Source organism: Canis lupus, chromosome 12, assembly GCF_048164855.1.
Source record: "Canis lupus baileyi chromosome 12, mCanLup2.hap1, whole genome shotgun sequence".
NCBI lineage: Eukaryota > Metazoa > Chordata > Mammalia > Carnivora > Canidae > Canis > Canis lupus.
Window position 1 is genome coordinate 4,900,332 of NC_132849.1, and position 20,746 is coordinate 4,921,077.

Here is a 20,746-nt window from a genome sequence, read left to right on the forward strand (position 1 = left end):
GCAGCTCCGAAATGGCTGTAAGAATCGAGGAGAGAATAATTTTCCGAGATTACTCATTTGACAGAGAAATGTATATGTGTCACAGTAACCTGCGTTGGTGGCATCTCTCGAGTCGGGCTAAGTATAGCATCTTTCCATAGATTACATCGAGCATCTGGCTGGCATCTTAAATTACACAAGGCAAAAACAGCTTAGCCTGCCTTTCTCGAATTCTCCCCTTTACCAAACGGACCCACTGCCGCCAATTTTCTGCTGTCCGTGTTATAAAAACATTAGAATCACCTTCGACCCCTCTTCTTCACCTAATACCTACGGCCTCTTGCCGACTCCTGCTGCTACTTTACCGCCCAGTAGCCCGTCTGTCTACAGCCTTGGCAAATGCCTCCTCATGGACGGTTGTAACCTGGGGTTTTTGCTCCCTGCCTCCCTAATTGCTCAAACTGCCCTTTCAGCCTTCAGAGCTGCTTGAAGTTTCATCCTGCAGTAGCCTTGTAAGTCAAGGGAGGAGGGCCCTTCAGAATGTGGAGCTGGGTTCCAGCCTCCCCTAACTGCCACCTTCCAGCCCCATGGTGGTGTAGGGTGCTGCCAATACGTGAACTGATCATCAAATGCCCCTCCCTTACCGACCCTCCCTGGATTTCTTACTGCCAGCTTTTCCTGCTCTCCCCTCCCCACGCCCACCCCAGAAGTTGAAAGGAGGTGAGGCCTGTGTTGGGACAGAGGACCAGAGCCCAGGGGTATTAGATCTCCTGCTTGCTCGGCTAGTTCTCTCCTTGTCTTCCCAGAGTCTGGGGAGTCGTGTAGAGGACCTCCAGGGGCACAGCCCAACCAGGTCCATTTCTAAGGGGAAAAAAAAAAAGATACATAAAGGCTTAGAAAATAGCAGAATTTCTTTTTACTTTAAATGAATAAATATGCAAATATCGTGCTCTTTGGCACTGCTTCTGTGGGTCCAGACCAAAGGCCTGCCATATCCACGGAGAAAGCTCAAATCCAACCAGCTGCTGCTGTCCAGCCCTGCTCCTCCCCACGCTCCGCAAGGGCACTTGCTCTTCCCTCTTCTCACCAGAGAGGCACAAGCGCTCCGTTCCTTTCAGAGGCAGGCGGAGGGAAGAGAAAGGGTCTGTTGTTTTTCTCTCCTTGTTTCTCTCTCCCTCACTGCTAATCACCAAGCTGCTGACCAGGTCAGAAAGCCCTGATAGAAAATCTCCAGTGCTGGGCAAGTCCCTCCTTCTCCAGGGAGCTTGTCCTTGACTAATTTTTCTTTGTCCCATGGGAAAAAAAAGAGAGAGAGAGAAAGAGAGAGAGAGAGAGAAAGAAAGAAAAAAGAAAAACCACAAACTTCCTTTGAAAATTAGCTCGGAGTCAGGGCCTGGAGCGCACGCCCTAGACTCAGCCACTCAGGAATCCTGAAGACGCTCCGAGCGACCTGGGAGCACCTGGGCTGCACTCCTGCCTGCCTCCACCCTTCTCTGGTGACCCCAGTCGTGGATGTGAGCCCGGAAGTGGCCACGACCACGCCAGGACAGCTGCTTGTAAACCTGTGTAGACCTGTGTAAGCTCTGGCCTTGACAGCTGGAAGGCAGCTGGGGCTGCGGTAGCCGTAGCGCCCCTCATTGTAGCCACCTTCCTGACTGAATAGCCCTTCCGGACCCTCCTCTCAGTCCTGGAACAGCACCCACTTCTTTAAGGTAAAAACTTTCTTCTAACCATTTCCTTTACCTCCCCCGCCCCCTCCCCCCAGTTCTCTTTTTCCTCTGCAGCTCTGGGGAGATGACGCGGACTGTCCCTCTCCACTTTTGGTCTCTACAAGTTTGGATTTTGAGAGGAGCTAAGGCAGGAGGAAGATGTAAAAGGGGTGGGCTTGGTGCCTTCATTTACTTCTTTTAATGAAAACTTCCCCCTCTCGCTTGCAAGTTAATAGGCAGGGCATGGGAGGGCATGGTTGACTTACTTGGGGGCAAATTTTTATTTTATTTTTTGGGGGGAGGGGCAAAATTTTAAACCAGAATGAAGATTTGGGTCAGACTGAGAAGATTACAAGTGCAAAAGTACCTGGGGGTGCGTGTGTCTTAGTGAAGCTACCTACCCATTTTATATGCTTCTTCCAACTTTTGGCTATTTACTGCCGGTGCAAGGGAGGGGCCAGGGCTATTTTAACTATCTCACCCACCACCAGAGGATAATTCCAGCAGGAAGAACGCATGGGACTTGAGAAAAGAAGAGGAAAAGAACAAAATCCTGATTTGTTGTAGTGCCCTCCCCCCTCATCCTTTCCTATGCTGACATACTGGTGCCCACCCACGGGGAGGGCACTTTGTAGAGTAGAAATCCTCCATTCCGTCTCCTGCCCCTCTTAAGACTTAGCCCAGTTAGCTTTGCCCAGTTTCTCCAAGACCCAGCTCCGGGTCTCTTTCGGCTCATCCCCCTCGCCAGCTAGCTGCCCAACTCCCACTTAATTATTGATAATTTCTAGCACTGGACGGAAAAGATAAGAAACGCACGCTGCTTTTCTCCAAGCTCTTTTAACTTTCCCAAGCTCTGGCCTCTGTTTCCAAGGCTCAGCCACACTGTCGTTGGGGAGGAGAGGAAAAAAGGAGATGAGAGAGAGGGAAAGCAAAGTGTAAAGTGTGCAGGCAATTTTTGCTAGTCTGATTCTAAATTAACATGTAAATGAGAGGCAGCTATCATGAATTATGTTTGAATCAGGAGGAGGATCAATTTGGGTGACTAGGCTTCTGCTGATAACTTTTCTGTCTCTCAACTTCATCTCCCAGGCCTTAACCTAGCCCTGAATTCCTGCCACTTTACAGGAAGGAAGCATAGTGTCAAAGTAGGAGGGAGCAGGAGAGAAGACAGGATTTCTGACCCCAAGTAAAGGGGACAGCAGAACTAAGAAGTTGAAGGTAGATGTTTTCCAGGGGACAGCGTTTATGGCTTTTTATTGTTTGCTATCTACGGCCTTAATTAAATGTCTATGTTGGACTCGATGCTTAGTGCTGATAGAGAGCAGGTTAAACAGGTCTAGGGTTTACATGACCTGGGTGGGAATAGAAAGAACATACGCAGAGTAGGTAGATGAATGTAGAGGGAGTATTTCTTTTTTTTTTTTTTTAAGTTTTTATTTTAATTCCAGTGTAATGTACAGTGTTATATTAGTTTCAGGTGTACAGTATAGTGATTCAACACTTCCATACACCACCCAGTGCTCATCACAAGGGAGTATTTCTTTTTCTTCTTTTTTAAAGATTTTCTTATTTATTTGAGAAAGAGAGAGAACTCGGTGGAGGGAAGGGGCAGAGGGAGAGGGAGAGAAAGAATCCCCAAGCAGATTCCCCACTGAGCATGGAGCCTGACACACAAGAGCCTGATCTCACAACCCTGAGATTATGACCTGAGCCAAAATCAAGAGTTGGCAGCCCAACCAACTGAGCCACCAAGGCACCCCACAAGGGAGTATTTCTTGTATAAATCAATAATCAGCATTTTCACATCTATATAAAGAGTGGGCAAGAGGGCAATCTCTGGGTTTAGGTAATTTAAGGGAGCAGAGGGGAACTGAAGAGAAGTTGATACCTCAATTCCTGCTGTCAAGAGTTAACTGTCAGAATTTGCGGGGGAGCAGGCTTTGTACCCTAATCTGAAGTTACTTGCCAGAACCAGTCTGATTCAAGTCCCCCCTGGCCTACATTTCCCCTCTCTGGCCCACAGGAAGCCCCTCCAAAACCTTTTTGCTGTGGTTCAGGATTGTGTAAAGTTTAATAGAGTCCTTTGAGGAAAAAGGCTTCTTTCTCACTGGTGTTTCCTCTTTTGGGGCATGAAACTATCCAGCTCTACCTCCGCTCTTCACCCCAAACACTCTGTGACTGTTAAATCTTTTTTCCCTTGGGGTGAAGAGGAGAAAAGGTAACCCCAAGGATACTTGTGTGTGCTCTGGAGGATCTGTGAACAGCCAGGGTGGTGGGGTTTGGTATGGGGCAGAGGAATTATCACCATCCTGGCTATGGTGGGGGTTACCAACCTGACGCCTATTACAGGGTGAGCTACAGATCACTGTATTAATAACCATGAATACAGCTGACCCTTGGACAACACAGGGGTTAGGGACACTGACCATTCATACAGTTGAAAATCCATGTATAACTTTTGACTCCCTAAAAACTGAACTAATAGCCTACTGTTGACTGGAAGCCTTACCAAAAACATAAACAACAGTCAGTTGACACATATTTTTATGCTATATGTATTATATACTACATTCTTACAATAAGGTAAGCTAAAGAAAAGGAAATGTTAGTAGGAAAACTATAAGGGGGCACCTGGGTGGCTCAGTAATTGAGCATCTGCCTTTGGCTCAGGGCATAATCCCGGGACCCCTGGGATCAAGTCCCATATCAGGCTCCTTGGAGGGAGCCTGCTTCTCCCTCTGCCTGTGTCTCTGCCTCTCTGTGTGTCTCTTATGAATAAATAAATAAATAATATTTTAAAATCCTAAAGAATACAGCTGAAACTAATGTAAATCGTGTATCAGCTATACTTCAGCAACAAAAAAAGAAAATCATAAGGAAAATACATTTACATTACCGTTCATATATTTACTGAAAAAAGTCCGCGGATAGTGGACCTGCCCAATTCAAACCCCTGTTGTTCAGGGGTCAGCTGTACAGTTTTAACATCTCTTGCTCTGTCTTTTTCCTTTCTTTCTCCTTTTACTTTCCCTTTCTCTCCAACTTTTTTCCATTTCTTGATCTTATCGTTTCAGGGAAGCTGACTCCTTCCAATGACTTCAATCCCATCAGAATCCTGCCTTTCAACCTGAAAGCCCTGTACCCTCATTGGTTCCATGTGGTCACAGCAACTTAGAGGTGAAGAGCTCAGGCTGGGGCCCTTCTGTTTACCCAACTGAGAAAGACATACACCCTGTAGCCAGGAGTGACTAGATAGACATTATCTAGCCTTCCATACTATAGTCCTTTGACAAGACTTTTCTGGATCTATTTGCTTTCCAGCCCAATGACTTTCTTCTTATTTGATTGGTCTCTTTTTTACATACCAAGCCTAGATTAGGTAACTCCCTGAGGACAGGAAAGTCTTTTGGTGCCCTTCAGTTGACCTATTCTGACCATGGAACACCATCAACCTGAGCATTCAGCCGCTGGTGAGGGCAGGATTACAGAAGCAGTCAGCCCTGAAAACCGTGAGGTCCTGTCACAACCGGATGAGCACCCCCAGGACAAGGATACTGGAGATGGGGCAGCTGGAGAACAGGAGCCAGTAGGCCACGCTTTGCTGCTGGCCGAGGGCCAGGATCACCTTGAGTCCCCTCCACCTGATGCTAGTTCAGGGCAACTGGGGCCAGCCCACGGGACACAGCCTGAAGTAGAGACAGTGGGAGCATGCTCCAGGCAGGAGCTTCCCCTGCCCCCTAGGGCCCGACAGCCTGAGCTAGATTTCTACTGTGTAAAGTGGATCCCCTGGAAGGGAGAACGGACACCCATCATCACCCAGAGCACTAATGGCCCTTGTCCTCTCCTTGCCATCATGAACATCCTCTTTCTTCAGTGGAAGGTAAGAGAGTTTGGATGGGAGCTCAGAAATTGCTAGGGCGAGTCCTCTTCCCTGACCCATCTCCTTGATGATCCTGCTGTTCTCAGACCAGGCAAAACTTTCCAGATTATTCTCTGTATATCTCCAGCTTGAACAAGTGAGATAAGCTATTCATGAAAACAAGACAAAACAAAACAATTCTCTGTCCTACTCTTGTATCTTCTACTGTCTGGCAAATGGGAATGCCTTACAGTTCTTCACATTCATTCCCTCACTCTAGTTGCAAGCCCGCTTTCCCACCACGCCCTCCCCTTCCCCCCTGTCCTTCTATGTTTTTCTCCTTCAGTGCTCTCTGAATATACACATGGCCTTGGCCACCCTTTCTGCCTCCAGGTGAAGCTGCCCCCCCAGAAGGAAGTGATTACATCAGATGAGCTCATGGCCCATCTTGGTGAGTGACTAAACCTTGGAGAGGAATTACACAGAAGGTTCAAGAGCTTACACTTTCCACTCAGCTAGAAATACAGAATATTGGGCAACTGCGCATTTGGGGCTCTGATGTGGCAGGGAGGATGAAGGTCTACAGGGCTTCTCTGCAAGGCTGGGGAATGAAAAGCAAAGATCAAGGTGTCAGGAGTCTGGGATTGAAACCCTACTTCTGCTCTGAGCTTTTAGTGTGACCTTGGGTGGGCCTTTCACCTTCATGAGTCTGTTTCTTTCTCTAAGAATTGAAAGGTCTGGATTAGATTTTAAGGCTCCTTACAGCTGTAAAAATCTGTGTTCCATAACCATTCTCCAGAAGAAGAGGAAGCAGCTGTGGGACAGTTGGGGTGAGCTGATGAAGGGGTTCTGTCTTGTAGGAGACTGCCTCCTGTCCATCAGGCCTCAGGAGAAGTCAGAGGGACTTCAGCTTAATTTTCAGCAGGTGAGGCAAACGTCTGGGGATACAGGAGTTTGCAGGCTTGTATCGGGACACCTAAGCTATGAAGAGAAGCCCTTCTTCTCAAGAAGGTTCCTTGAACTATGATTTCTTTCTAGTATATCTCTGTCCTAGAAAATATGTTCCTTTATATAAGATAAAGAAGGGTTGAGGCAAGAGAGGAATGGAATGGCCTGTAAGAGAATGAGGGAAGAAAAGCAATGAGATTAATTTTTTTATTTCTGGAGCTAGGAGTCAGGGGGTAGGGGAGGCTAGAATAGCCATCGTTTTCTCCTTTTTATCCCCTAGCTTTATTGGAATATAACTGACATCTAACATTGTGTGAATTGAAGGTGTATAACATGGTGGTGTGATACAGTCATCATTTTCTTTTCTAAACCTAGAATGTGGACGACGCGATGACAGTGTTGCCTAAGCTGGCCACGGGGCTGGATGTCAATGTGCGATTCACAGGGGTCTCTGATTTTGAGTATACTCCTGAGTGCAGTATCTTTGACCTCCTTGGCATACCTCTGTACCATGGCTGGCTTGTTGATCCACAGGTGAGGGGGGGGGGGGGCGCCCAAATGAGACTCTTACCCAGCTCAAACTGACAGAGAAGCCAAATTTTGTGGGATGGGTTTAGGGAGTTAGGGATTAGATTGGCTTGGGAAGGGAATAGGCTTTAGAGGCTGGACCTGGTGCAGAATTCCTTGAATTTTAACCTTTTTTTGGGGGGGAGGGGTAACATTCAAATACAAGCAAACCCTATACAAATAGGTCAGTTCTTTAGACCCGGAAAATTTCAAGAACCTTTGTTTGTTGTTTAATTTTACTTGTTTATTCGTGAGAGACACACAGAGAGAGGCAGACGCAGGCAGAGGGATAAGCAGGCTCCATGCAGGGAGCCCAGTGTGGGACTCGATCCCGGAACAGTGGGATCACGCCCTGAGCCAAAGGCAGACGCTCAACCGCTGAACCACCCAGGCGTCCCAATAACCTTTGGTTATAGGGTTGCAATGCTGTGGGCTTGTTTCATTTCCTTTCCCAAAAGATCTCAATTATTTGGCTACTACCCCATCCCACTGCCCATGCAGAGCCCTGAGGCTGTGAGTGCAGTTGGGAAACTGAGTTACAACCAGCTGGTGGAGAAGATCATCACCTGCAAGCACTCTAGTGACACCAACCTGGTGACAGAAGGTAATATCCCTGCTTTCTTTTCTGTAGATCTTATGTGGAGGGAGTGATGGCCACTTCAGTTTGTTGTTTATTGTCTGTCTCCCCCACACCACATCCCACTAGAGTGTGAACCCCACGAGGGAGAGTCAGGGGGATTGACCATTGCATTCAGTACCTAGAGCGGTGCCTGGTGCAGGGCGGCCACTCAGTAATGATTTGTTGGATAAATGAATGCAGCCAGGCTTCAAGAGATTTCACAAGGTGGGATCCTCCTCCTTAGGGCTTTTGACAGGGACAAAGGATCTGGAGGATCCTTCTTCCTAACGTGGACTTTGTATTGAAGCTAAGCCCCTCATCCCCCAATTTTGTGCCCTCCCGGCAGGCCTGATCGCAGAGCAGTTCCTGGAGACCACTGCAGCACAGCTGACCTACCATGGACTGTGCGAGCTAACAGCAGCTGCCAAGGAGGGTGAACTTAGTGTCTTTTTCCGAAACAACCACTTCAGCACTATGACTAAGCACAAGGTAATGAGATTTTAGAGATGCAGGGGTGGGACGTGGGATGTGCTATCATTTGTGGTTTTTTCTTCTGGGTCAGTGTGTCAGGCAGGATAAGTTAGATTAACCTCAGGTAGCAAATGGCCCCTAAAATCCCTGTGGTTTATTTCTCATGCTGGCTGGCCATTGTGGATTAGCTGCTATTCTGTCCTGCATCGTCTTCTCTCTGGGACCCAGGCTGACGAAACAGCCTTAATCTGGAATCTGGAAGGGAAAAGAGAGAGAGGTACCCCATGCACTAGCTTTTAATGCTTCTGCCTAGAGATGACATGTGTCAGTCTGGCTACTTTCTCACTGGCCAGAGCAAGCCTTAAGGAATAGGCTTGCCCTCAATGGGACAGGAAAGTAAAATCCTCTCCCAGCAAGGGAATGGAATTAAATGGATGAGGGAAAGGTCTTTGACTCTCAAAGGATTTATTCTGGTAGCCATCAGATGAACCCAGAGAACCACAGGAAGTAGGGTATGAAGCAGCATCTTGTGTGGGACCCCCACCCCAAGGACTCCCACTTGACCACAGGGACTGCCATGTTCACACCCAGCTGAGCATACACTCAGACATCCCTTCCTTCTCCCCACAGCCATAAAAGATGTGTGTGCTCACACTGACATGGTCCAGGCAGCGCCATAGGCGATTGCAATGGTCTCTGCATTTCAGCTGATCTCTGGCAGTAAAGTGCCTCTGCGTCACCTACCCCACCAACAAACTTTGTCCTCCTCTCTGCAGAGTCACTTGTACCTACTGGTCACTGACCAGGGATTTCTGCAGGAAGAGCAAGTGGTGTGGGAGAGCCTGCACAATGTGGATGGTGACAGCTGCTTCTGCGACTCTGACTTCCACCTGAGCCATTCCCTGGGCAAAGGGCCCGGAGCAGGAGGGGGCAGTGGCTCCCCCAAAGAGCTGCGGCAGGTAGACCAGGTGTGTGGGGCCAGTGGGAAGGGGGCAGAGAGCCCATCCTCTAATGAGCTCTTCACCATAAGCAAGTGGCATGCACATTTCATCATCTAGACATCGTGACACATGACACCTGTGCCCCTTAACTGTCACCTTCAGACCACCTTGGTACTTGGAGTATGTCACCACAGATAATGTACTTGGCTATGTGTTTTGCCCTGGAGGAGAAACTGGAGAATTTGAAGAAGAAAAATGGGTTGGAAACCTAAAGCCAGCCTGGATAGCCCCCAGGCCCCAGTGACCTCACTACTTTTGCTCTGTCCTGCCTCTCTCTAGGACTACCTGATTGCCTTGTCCCTCCAGCAACAGCCACAGGGCACGTTGGGTCTCAGTGACTTGGAGCTGGCCCAGCGGCTTCAGCAAGAGGAGTACCAGCAGCAACAAGCAGTCCAGCCTGCACCAGTGCGGGCCTCACCACAGGTGAGGGCTGCTGGCTGGGGTGGTCCGAGGGGCCCAGAGCTCCACCTTGCTCCTCCCTGTCCACACACTTGGCCTTGTGATTCCTAACTCGTCTCTTCAAAGTGTCCCTCTCCTGTGGGTCCCGTTTTACCTTTCTCTCCCCAACTCCCCTCCTGATCCTGCCCTACATCCATCTAGAATCTCTGTCGTTTTGCTCTTCTAGGCTGATGCGTGACCCATTGTTAAATCCCATACAGGGGAGAGGAGCCGCATCTGGACGTCCAGTCGGGGAGCGTCGTCAGAGGCCGAAACAAGAGTCAGATTGTGTCCTCCTGTAGCTTGGCCCGATGCTGGGGCTGCCCTGCCTCTTCTTTCAGAGGTGACAGCTCTTCTGCTTTCTCCCCCAGCTCAAGCCCTGAGATATGCAGGGTAACGCATTTATAGACTGTTGGGGATCAGAGCGGGCAGTAAATGCCAAGGTCAGACTCAGTAATATCCTGCCCTCATGTGCTGCCACCTTCTCTGCCTCCCGGTCATCCAGGGCAACATTGGGGTTGATGGGGTGAGGATTTCTAGTTCCCAGCTCCTGTTCCCCAGTACAGTCACACTAATATACAGACTCAGGCTCCAGGGTGAGGTCCCTGTCTAGAATGCATCTTCCCTGCTTCTACCCCTGACTGGCTGGGTCATTGGTGATCCTGCTGGCCTGTCTCCCGATTGTTTCAGGGTTTGATATGGGTTTCTATATCCATTATTTGTAATGCTTTCCTAGGGGTTTGGAAATAAAACTTCTTTCTTGAGATCTGTTGTTTGCATTCCCCTGCAACAGTGGGGTTAAGTATTTGACCCAAATAAGGAATGCAAAAAGATGGGGGAGGTTATAGAGGCCCTGAGGGTTGCTTTGCTTGTCATTTCTAATAGGGCCAGCAGGGGGAACCAAAGCCTGCTCCTCCCCACCCCCAAGTCCCTGCTTTGGAAGATGCAATTTGGGGGTTGTATTTATTTATTTGAGAGAGAGATCATGAGCAGGAGGGGAGATAGAGGGAGAGGCAGATTCCCACCAGGAACGTGACTCAGGACTCCATCCCAGGACCCTGGGATCATGACCTGAGCCAAAGGCAGACACTTAACCAACTGAGCCATCCAGGCCCCCTTTGCTACCTCTATTTCTGACCTCATAGGGCTCCTGTTTCTCACTTACTTTGCCCGGAAATTTCCTGGGGAAGAGAGAATAATGGCGGGGGTGGGGGAGTTGGACTTCAAGGTGAGGGGCTTGTTGCAGCACTAGAGCCTGTTGAATATCCAAGCGCACATCAAAGGCACCTCCAACTTTAAGGCCTCCTCCCAGCCCATGTCCTGCTCCACCCAAACTTCAATCAGGGAACACAAACAACAGTGAAGTTTGCCAAAAGAATTCAAGAATCAGTGAGATGGTCTGGCCAGGGTATGGGAAGGATGAGTAGGGCAGAAACCATCCAAGCGCTGCCTATACCCAAGACAGAGATTGGGGACGCAGGTGCAGGCATCACTTTGAGATGAGGAAATTAAGGGATTCAAAAGAAACTTCAAATTCTACTCTCAACAAGAAGCTGGAGCATGTGATACTCAATGAAGCGTTATCCTATTTGGAGGCCCAGCTGGTATATGCTTGGCCACACATGGGGATCTCAGATCCTTGAATGTCATGGTGTTCCAGGGAGGCCTCAAATGTCTTCACCTCTGCATAGGGCTAGTAGGGCTGACCGGCAGTCCCCTTTCACTGCATCCTGCAGACAGGAGAGTCCAATGTTAGACCCCACTGACACCATGGCCCAAGTATTGTTTCCTCCCTTGTGCTGGTCCAGAACTGTCTGATGTCAAGAGCTGTGTACTAAATTAACCAAAAACTCATGAGTTCTCCAGAGCATGAACATGTTTGGTGGTGTGCAGGGAGGGCAGAGTGGAGGGGAGAGGTGAAGCTCTGGGGCTCCAGGTTAAGAAGTAGCTAAGTCTCACCTGGAGAGAAGAGTAGAGGGACTTGCCAAATTTCTTTTTGAACTCAGCTCGGATGCTTAGAAGGTCAGTCTCACTTCGAGAGATAAGGATGCGCATCAGGACTTGGTAATTGGGTTTGATGTCCTGGAAGATGGAGAAACAGAATGGGGGGAGGGTGGTGGCAAGATTCTCACAGAGTAGAGACTGGACAGGATGGTAAATTACTCTAGAAAGGGGAAGCGCGGGACGCCTGGGTGGCTCAGCAGCTGAGCGTCTGCCTTTGGCTCAGGGTGTGATCCTGCAGTCCCGGATCGAGTCCCGCATTGGGCTCCCTGCGAGGAGCCTGTTTGTCACTCTGCCTGTGTCTCTGCCTCTCTCTCTCTCTGTGTCTCTCATGACTAAATAAATAAAATCTTCAAAAAAAAAAAAAATAGAAAGGGGAAGTGAGGTGTGAGTTCAGGGAAAAGAGAAGAGTACATTATCTAAGAGCAAAGTTTATCTTTGTCCACCCTCATGGAAGGTATGCAGCAGGAAAGATCAGTCTCTGTGGGAGTGGCTGGGGTAGTTCTCTTTCTGGCCATGTCACTAGCTTAGAGCCTCATTCCTCAAGATCTCAGTGGTGGGCAGCTCCCAAGGCAGTTACTCAAAAAAAGATGGGAAAGACTTGCTGCCCATAAAGAGTTCCAGCATGAAAGCCAGGAAGTTTTTAACTTCCAGGGTAGTGAGTGTCCAAAGAGGATATACCAGCCTATCCCCAAAATGAGTTGTTGGGGCTCTAATAGGCAGGAGGGTCATGTGACTTCCTGATAGGCAGGAGGGTCATGTGAGCAGACGCTCAGGAGGGTCTGAGCCTGACCTACCAGGGCCACCTCACATCCCCATCTATATACATCAGTTTCTCCTGTTTGGATTCCTGGGGTTCAGCATCACTTGTCGCACCAAGCCTCCTGCCTTTTGGTTAAAGAAGGTAGTGGAGGGTTCAGTTTCAAAAATAAAGGTACAATACGTGAATTATAATTATAAATCATGAATCATAATTGATTGTATGAAGTCATTAGTTACAACTGATTATAATAAATGTGTTATCAGGAGAGATTTCTAAATAAAAACTTTGGTTGCAAAACTCCTATTTATGTTATGGGCTGTGCACCGGTGCTATCACAATTTCCTAATAGCTTCTTTCCCAGTAGTTTCCTGGCACTTGACTCATGAGACTTCCCACAATTGCCTGATACCCACCTTTATGGCATCCACACAGATCATAAGTTCCCATGGAAAAAAAAGAAAAGAAAATGAGGAAGTAACAACAGGATGCCATATTTCATTTGGACCTCATTGTCAGTGTGCCTGTTGGCTACTTTATCTTCAATTTCATGTATCATCAATCTTGTATTGTGGTAAAAACTGCTGATTGCTCTGCAGTATCTATTCTTCCTGTCTTCCAACTCTTACTACTCCAAAGTTGTAGAACTGGGGCAAGGCACTCATTAACTGAATATTCCCATTGGTGCACAAGCACCCTTTCTACCAAACCTACATTAAACATAATTCTTACCTTGTTACTTGAGAATGTACTTGGCCAACTCATACTTCCCTAGGATCTTTTATTTTTTTTAATTTTTATTTATTTATGATAGTCACACACAGAGAGAGAGAGAGGCAGAGACACAGGCAGAGGGAGAAGCAGGCTCCATGCACCGGGAGCCCAACGTGGGATTCGATCCGGGGTCTCCAGGATGGTGCCCTGGGCCAAAGGCAGGCGCCAAACCGCTGCGCCACCCAGGGATCCCCCTAGGATCTTTTAATACGCATTCATTCTATGGTTCAGATTGGTCCAAATTTTCCTGAATCAGCCTTCACTGAATGTCACTTTTCTGAATAAATATGTCACAATCTATGTTTTCAAATATTTCTCACAAGAGAATAAGACAGAAGTTTTTCCTTTTTAAAACAAGTTTGGTGGGCAGCCCGGGTGGCTCAGCAGTTTAGCGCCGCCTTCAGCCCAGGGCGTGATCCTGGAGACCCGGGATCTAGTCCCACATCAGGCTCCCTGCATGGAGCCTGCTTCTCCCTCTGCCTGTGTCTCTGCCTCTCTCTCTGTGTGTCTCTCATGAATAAATAAATAAAATCTTTAAAAAAAAAACAAAATTTATACATTATAATCATTTATTGCTTCAATACAAGTTTGTTTATGACAGGAATTTAGAAAATTTACTGTCAAAATTGAAATCTCCACTGGTGATGAAACAAGTGCATATATGTACTGTCTTCTGAATACCCGCCAACAAGGCATGATGGTTTCTTAGTACACAAGAAGCTATGCCATCTGCCAAAATGATAACTAATTTTATCTTCTTAAAAATTTGGGTGAGTTTTTAATTTATAGGTTTTAGGGACAGTTGTACTAATAGGAGACCTAGCTCAATGAGCAGAATGACTGGATTCTGTTTGTGGAATCACCAATTTAAGTGTGAATAGCAAAGTCTGACCATTGTGGAGAAAGGTGGTCCTGAGTGCTAAGAACTCTTATGGTATAGTTTGTAGTTCAGACCAATACCTATATTATAGACCAGGAGTTGACACATGCAGTGAAATGTCCTGGAAGACCATTAGGTATATGTGATTTTTAATTATTTTTAAATTCCAGTATAAATAACATACAATGTTATATTAGCCATACGTGTTTTATAGGAAGCCTAAATGGTTCATTAGCTGTATGAACTTGGGCAAAGAACTTAACTTTTCTGTACCTCAGTTTTTTCATCTATAAAACAGGGATGGAGTGTGGCTGTGAATATTAATTGAAATGTGTGTAATGAGCTCATCATAGGCTCTGGAGAACAATGAGCAAGAAATGCTGGCTCTTGTCATTACTCTTGCATTATCACCATCATTATTCTGGCAACAACTGAAATTGGACAAGGTGCTGTCTTAGAGAGCAAATTCATACCTATATTTGGCCACCTATATATCACTTAGGCCAAAATTTTAGTTTTCGTGCCCTTTTGAGTCAACTAATTTAGCTTTAACGCCAGCTCACTCCTCTATTCTTGACAAGGCAGTTTGTCAACCTAGGAGAAGAGAGCTGCTATGTTTACAAAGTAAATATGAGATCAGATAGTTACATCAGCAACAGTGTGAAACTTCCTCTCTTGCCCAGAAGATGCCACCCCCCCACCCCCACCCCCACTCCCCAGTTTTTGTTCCAAAGGGAGGGAAAAGAGGCATCCCTCTCACCTGGAGGGCTTGATGAAGTTTATCAGCAAAATACAGTGGTGTGTTCTTGATCACTGAGGCTGGAAGCAAAGAGGGAGAGATGAAGAGACAGCTCCCATGCCAGGTGAGAGCTTAACCCACATATTCTGAGCCAGCCCTACCTAGGCTGAGCAGAGCTGCCTGGGCATCTCCGTGGAAACGGTTCTGGACGGTCTTCTCTAGCTCATGCCCGGTACACCGCTGGTACTGATCAAACACTTGTATTGTGTGTGGGATGTAGTTAGAAAGATAAATGGGAACAGGGGTGGATTATCACAGAGAAGGAGGAGCCCTCCCCATCTTCCTCAGCCAAAACATTATTAGAGTAAGCTAGGAAGACAAGAAGTTTCGTGTGTACCTCGGATGAGGTGTTCAAGATTTCGCTGGGTGAAGATGAGGACCCACGTGCCCTCTGTGCTGGGTGCTTCAGCCTGTTTTAGTGCCTGGGAAGGAGGAGTAAACCAGGATCATTGGTTGGGGGCAGGGGAGCCATGGTTGCAATGTTCCCCAAATCCATCATCATGATGATGGAAATGGGATTCAGCAGGGAAAAGCTTAATTGAACCTATAAAGTAGTTGCTTTTATTTATGGCTAAAACAAACAAATAAAAAAGGAATGGGGCTAAGGGAAGGGTTCTGCCCTCATAGCTCAATTCCCCAATTTGCGGGAATCAAGGAATTAAATAATCTCCAAGTGAAGTTCTGAGGAGGGTGCCCCCACTGAAATGTCCATGAGGAGAATCTGTCCATTGACAAGCTTCTTTCCTGCTAGTTCAGGAATCAGAGGCTTAAAGAGTGATAGGCTTCAGATGGTCACTACTTGACACTTCATGTCCTCACATGTCAATGAGGCAAGGAGAGGTTTGCAGGACAAGTGGATACATATGTCACTGGCCTATGATATGGTAGAGGGGGATGTCTTACATGCATGGCTGTGCAAACTCCTCGCTCCTGCTCACCTGGACATCTTGTTCCACCAGGTTATAGTCAATGATTCCAGAGTATCTGTCACGGACCCCCTAGGAGAAACTCTCTTAAGACTCTGAGGGTAGCTTTTTATCCCCAGGACAACCAACCCAAACCTGGTCTCCCCTCAAAGACTTCTCTTGCTAATCATACCAGAGCAATGCTCTCCACTCTCCCCCAGCCCCTCCCCTGCAGGCCAGTCCTCCTCACCTTGGCCAGGGCCAAGAGCAGTTCCTGCAAGATGTCACTGGTCTCAGATTTGATGTCTTCCTCAGCCTCTACCTGGAAATCTGGGGTGGGGTCAGGACCTCTCTGAATCCTCTCAGTTTTTCCCAGTGTAGACATTCCCTGTTCAATGCCCAACACACTGTGCCTTGCCTACACTGCCATCTCCTGCTTGGGGTGGCTTGGATGGCTGCTGGTTCCCAAGATGTAAGGCAGAAGCACCATCGTGGCCACCCTGAAAACATCCCTAAGCTGTGAGTAACCCATGCATCACGGGGTGCCAACCTGCTAGGAGAAGGGGGCATCTGTTATTCCAGGGGTAGACAGGCAGTCAAGGGGGGTATGAAAACCCACATTATGAAGCCAGATGGCTAGGGCCTGGCCCCCTTTCTGGAGCCAAGGAGAAGTGAGGTGGAAGGATGTGAAGAGGTGAAAGAAGAGAGGGAAAAGAAAAGCAGAAGCAAGAAGTGAGAAGTAGGAGAGGGATTAAGGCAGGCCAAGAATGGACACCAGTTGAGGATGAGAAAAGGCCAGTTAGCAATCAGTGGGTGAGGGATGTGGCAGCCACACAGGAGCCTGAGGGGTAATACCCATGACTTAGAGAAACTAGGTCCCCACCTTTCCCCCCCTGGCTGTAGCAAGGCTCCATTTAGTCTGGGATGTGGTATGAAGGCAGAATCTGGAAGGGGCTGGGAAGATGACATGGGTTCCCTTGGGACTGTCACAACATTGTCATTACCTTGGAATCTGCCCTGAAGCCCCAGACTAAGATGGCTAATTGTTGCTTCTCTTTCCTTCCTTCCTTCCTTCCTTCCTTCCTTCCTTCCTTCCTTCCTTCCTTTCTTTTTTTTTTTTTTTAAAGATTTTATTTATTTGAGGGAGAGAGCATGAGTTGGGGGGAGATTTAGAGGGGTGAGAGAAGCAGACTCCTACTGAGCAGGGAGCCAGATGTGGGGCTTGATCCTAGGACCCCAAAATCATGACCTGAACTGAAGGCAGATATTTAACCGACTGAGCCACCCAGGAACCCTGCTTCTCTTTCTTTAATGATCATATCTGGCTCTTGCCCTGGGGAGACAGAATTGGCAAGGGTGGGTGGGCGGAGAGACTCAGAAGGAATATTGCTGGATGCTTGCCTGTAGGGAGTGCCAGAGAGGGGGGACTGCCCTGCCATCCCCTCTCCCCTCTCCTTCCGCTCTTACTCTGTTTGTAGACCGTCAGGCACTCCTGCAGGTGGGGTGCACTTCGGGTGGCAAGAATTTCCAGGGCCACATCCTCAGCAGGACCTGAGTTCTACAAGATGCGGGGAGGTCACTCTGACGCTGAGGCATGTCATTAGAATGGCAGAGAGCAGAGGCCACCACCTGTCCTTCTAGGGGTCCATATGGGCTGTTTAAAGAGGGCCTCTGCCAAATCGATTCCTCTGGGGTGGGCAAAGGCAAGTCAGTCAACTCCCTCCTCCCCTCAGTGGTTCTTACTTCCTAGACACCCAGCGAGCCTTCTCTCCTGGTACCTTCAGGGCTGTCCTCAATTCCTGGGCATCGAACTGGGCTGCAGACTGCAGCAAAGCTATCACAATCCTCTCAAGGTTGCCAGAGAGTGCTGCCTGCAGGGACTTCAGCAGGTCCTACAACAGATGACCCCCATGGCAGAGAAGAGGCATGATACAGAGGGCCCCAGATGCGTGGGGAGGTTTGGGGATATTTGGCTGGTGTCTTTCTAAGGCCAGAAGCACCAGCTGTCCCTCTCTCAGCTGCTATGGCTGTCCAAGTCTTCCAGGGAGGGGGCTCTGGTAAGTCAGTGGCCTCACCTGCTGGGTGCGCTCCTGGAAGGCTCGACAGATGAGCTGCCTTTGCTCTCTGGTCCTGTTGGTCAACACGCCCATGATGGCACTGCAGTCCACACCTGAACCCAGATGAGGGTTGGGCTATCAGCTCGCCAAGACCCAAGAGAGTCTTTAGGGGCAGGGATCCCCCTGCCTCATTGGACTTGAAGCCTCCAGGGGAAGAGAGGAAAAGATCCAGGAAAGAGCTGTGCAGGACAGGGTAGGGACTACAACACCCTCACTTCCTTTTTTTTTTTTTTTTTTTCCTTCAAAGATCTTATTTATTTATTCATGAGAGACACAGAGAGAGGCAGACACACAGGCAGAGGGAGAAGCAGGCTCCCTGCAGGGAGCCCAACACGGGACTCGATCCCAGGACCCTGGGATCATGATCTAAGCCAAAGGGAGATGCTCAACCCAAGTTGGGAGTCACCCAAGTGCCCTCCCCACTTCCATTCAGCCTCAAAAGAAGATGCAGGGGTGCCTGGATGGCTCAGTCGGTTAAGCATCCAACTCTTGATTTCAGCTCAGATCATGATCTTAGGGTTGTGGGATCAAGCCCCACACTGGGCTCCAGGCTCAGAAGGGAATCTGCTTAAGATTCTCTTCCTCTCCTTCTGCCCCTCCCCCTACCACTCACAACACACTTTCTCCCCCCTCCAAAAAATATATATATAAATAAAAATAAAAATAAGAAGATGCAAATAGATTCAAAATGACATGTGAACCTGACCCAAAATCAGAAGAAGGTGGAGGGAGAAATGGCTTGGTGATCATGGACTTAGATTAGAATCCCAGCCCTGCCATTATGAGCTGTGTGACATTGAACCAGCCTCTTTATCTCACCAAGCCTGTTCCCTCACCTGTAAAATAGAAATAAGACTTACCTCACAAGGGTGTCCTAAGAATGGGAATGACATACCTCCCATGGTACTTGATATACGAGAATTAAGGCATTCCACAAACATTTATTGAACAACGTCACTTCCTCCTTCCGAGGTCCTTCCTAGTCTGCAGACTGGTTTCTAAAGGATGTATTCCCCCGTGCAGAGGGAAAGGGGCTCACCTTGGCCTGCAATGGCCCTCAGCAGCCTTTGCACATCCTTGTCCACGCTGAAGCTCAAGAATGTCCTGAGGGTGCCCAGGGTTCCCCAGGCTGCAGTCTGTAAGAGGGTGAGGGGTAGGGGGCTGGAGGAGCATCTCAGATCCGCACAGATCTTGTCCCAGTGCCCCAGCATGGCCCTTGACATGGTCTCAGGGCCTGCTCTCCTATTCCCATCCCTCATCCTCTCACAGCCCGAGAGCTGATGTAGTAACAACGATCCCAGCAACCACAGCCCCTACCTTGTTGGCAAGGCCCAGGTGGCTGAGGATCTCCTGGGTCAGGGATGGTCTGGTCTTCCCGCTGGTCACAGACATGGTATGGCTAGCTCTCCCGAGGAAGGAAACAGAAGCCACCTGACAAGAACTTCCTGACCCTCTGGGCCTCTTTTATGATCCCCAGACCCCTAGGGCCCACCTCCCATGTCCTTCCTGTTCCTTCACCACATTGCAGAAAAAAAAGAACATCAACCTGCTTGGCAAGTTTGGGAGTCCAAATGGAGGGGCAATGGGGGGGCCCCCATCTTCCCCACCTCTTACCCCCTCTTCAGGAAGCAAGGATTGATTAAGAATGCTGCTAGAGGGATACCTGGGTGGCTCAGTCGATTAACTGTTTGCCTTTAGCTCAGGTCATGATCCCAGGGTCCTGGGATCGAGCCCTGCATCGGGCTCCCTACTCAGTGGGGAGCCTGCTTCTTCCTCTCCCTCTCTCTCTGCCCCTCTCACCAGCTTGTACATGTGTGCAAGCTCTCTCTCTCTCTCTCTCTCTCTCAGATAAATAAATAAAATGTTAAAAATAAAAAAAAGGGGGAATGCTGCTAGAAATAGCATCAAACAAACCCTCTCTGACTCCAAAGTGGGTCCTTAGGCTCCCAAACTTTGGTCTCCAGTGGATGACCCCCCTCTGAGATTACACATCCCTTCCTTCTGGGGGCCTGGTGAGGTGTTTCTGCAGCGGTGCAGGGGAAGTGAGGCAGGGTAGCAGGATAAAGTATATGGAGTGGGAAAGAACAACTCCTAAAACACCTCCCTACCTTCAGCCCCAGCCCAGGAGGAAGCCCCTGCCCCCTGCCCATCTGGCTGCCTACCTGCTGCTCACCTTTCACCTTTGGAGTCTCTGGCAGTGATCTTCAGGTCAGTGGGGCTGATGTGTGTGTTCCTTTGGGTACATGGGTGCCTAGACAAGGCAGCAAGCACTCACATTAGAAAAAGAAAACTTTCTCCCTCTCCCAAGGGATCAACAAGATTTTTTCCCCTCCCTTCCCCCAGAGGGCCCAGGTCCAGTGCTTACCCAGAGGTGCCAGGGGCGAGATGGCAGTCGTCATAGCCTGGCAGCTGCCTGTGTCGGCACCAGCTTCTGTGTGGTCTGCTAGAGGAGAGAGCGCGTGTGCAGCCCAGGCCGGGCAGCCAGTCAGATGACCTCTCTAGAAGCCAGCCCAGCTGTCGCCTCGGGCTCTGGCCCCTCCCAAATGTGGGAGAGGACCGGGCTGTACCTGGTCCCAAAGGCAAGCTCCTCCCTCTCAAGCATCTTTCCCTCCAGAAGCCAGCCCACTGGGAGAATTCTGCTCAGCTTCCAGCAGCCCAACTGGACACAAGAGGCTTTGTGTGGTGCTTTCCTTCTGGGGCCAGGTTGGGACCATAGAAACCCAGTCTTTAAGTCCAGCTTCTGACCTGGCTCTGCCTTTGGCTCCAGCTCCCTGGGGGGACAGGTCAGACAGGCTCCAGGCTGATTTAGAGGCTGATAGAGAAAAACCTGTTGGGGCACATACCAGCAGGGCACCCCAGCCCACACCCCAGAGGGGGTCCTAACCCCCAAACTACCTGACTGCTACTACCTTATCAGAG

At 48.8% G+C, this 20,746-nt stretch overlaps 2 protein-coding genes across 18 annotated transcripts; one reads left to right on the forward strand and one right to left on the reverse strand.

The window, feature by feature from the left end:
- The first annotated feature begins 37 nt into the window (after window positions 1–37).
- On the forward strand, window positions 38–10,355 carry MINDY1 (MINDY lysine 48 deubiquitinase 1). Of its 5 annotated transcripts, XM_072769216.1 has the most exons (11): window positions 40–1,691; window positions 4,763–4,865; window positions 5,058–5,568; window positions 5,941–5,998; window positions 6,408–6,472; window positions 6,871–7,029; window positions 7,564–7,666; window positions 8,028–8,170; window positions 8,929–9,120; window positions 9,433–9,576; window positions 9,813–10,355. In XM_072769216.1, the coding sequence occupies exons 3-11, from the start codon at window positions 5,125–5,127 to the stop codon at window positions 9,891–9,893; spliced, it is 1,389 nt and encodes a 462-aa protein (XP_072625317.1). In that variant the 5' UTR covers window positions 40–1,691; window positions 4,763–4,865; window positions 5,058–5,124; the 3' UTR covers window positions 9,894–10,355. The 5 variants fall into 5 exon arrangements, with proteins under 5 accessions (XP_072625318.1, XP_072625317.1, XP_072625316.1 ...); XM_072769217.1 differs by having other exon boundaries at window positions 38–1,691; window positions 4,763–5,568; window positions 9,779–10,355; XM_072769215.1 differs by having other exon boundaries at window positions 4,763–5,568.
- Window positions 7,281–20,358, reverse strand: ANXA9 (annexin A9). Of its 13 annotated transcripts, none has more exons than XR_012004038.1 (14): window positions 20,193–20,355; window positions 19,990–20,078; window positions 19,145–19,232; window positions 18,867–18,963; window positions 17,786–17,880; window positions 17,489–17,602; window positions 17,178–17,268; window positions 15,961–16,040; window positions 15,744–15,803; window positions 15,143–15,227; window positions 14,907–15,002; window positions 14,767–14,825; window positions 11,551–14,600; window positions 7,281–8,407 (listed from the first exon to the last, which is right to left on the reverse strand). XR_012004038.1 is itself a non-coding variant. In XM_072769238.1 (14 exons), the coding sequence occupies exons 3-14, from the start codon at window positions 19,217–19,219 to the stop codon at window positions 8,396–8,398; spliced, it is 987 nt and encodes a 328-aa protein (XP_072625339.1). In that variant the 5' UTR covers window positions 19,220–19,230; window positions 19,990–20,078; window positions 20,193–20,354; the 3' UTR covers window positions 7,281–8,395. The 13 variants fall into 13 exon arrangements, 12 of the variants coding, with proteins under 12 accessions (XP_072625339.1, XP_072625338.1, XP_072625337.1 ...); XM_072769238.1 differs by having other exon boundaries at window positions 11,551–11,673; window positions 19,145–19,230; window positions 20,193–20,354; XM_072769237.1 differs by having other exon boundaries at window positions 7,281–11,321; window positions 11,551–11,673; window positions 19,145–19,226; window positions 20,193–20,352.
- Window positions 20,359–20,746: the final 388 nt, after the last annotated feature.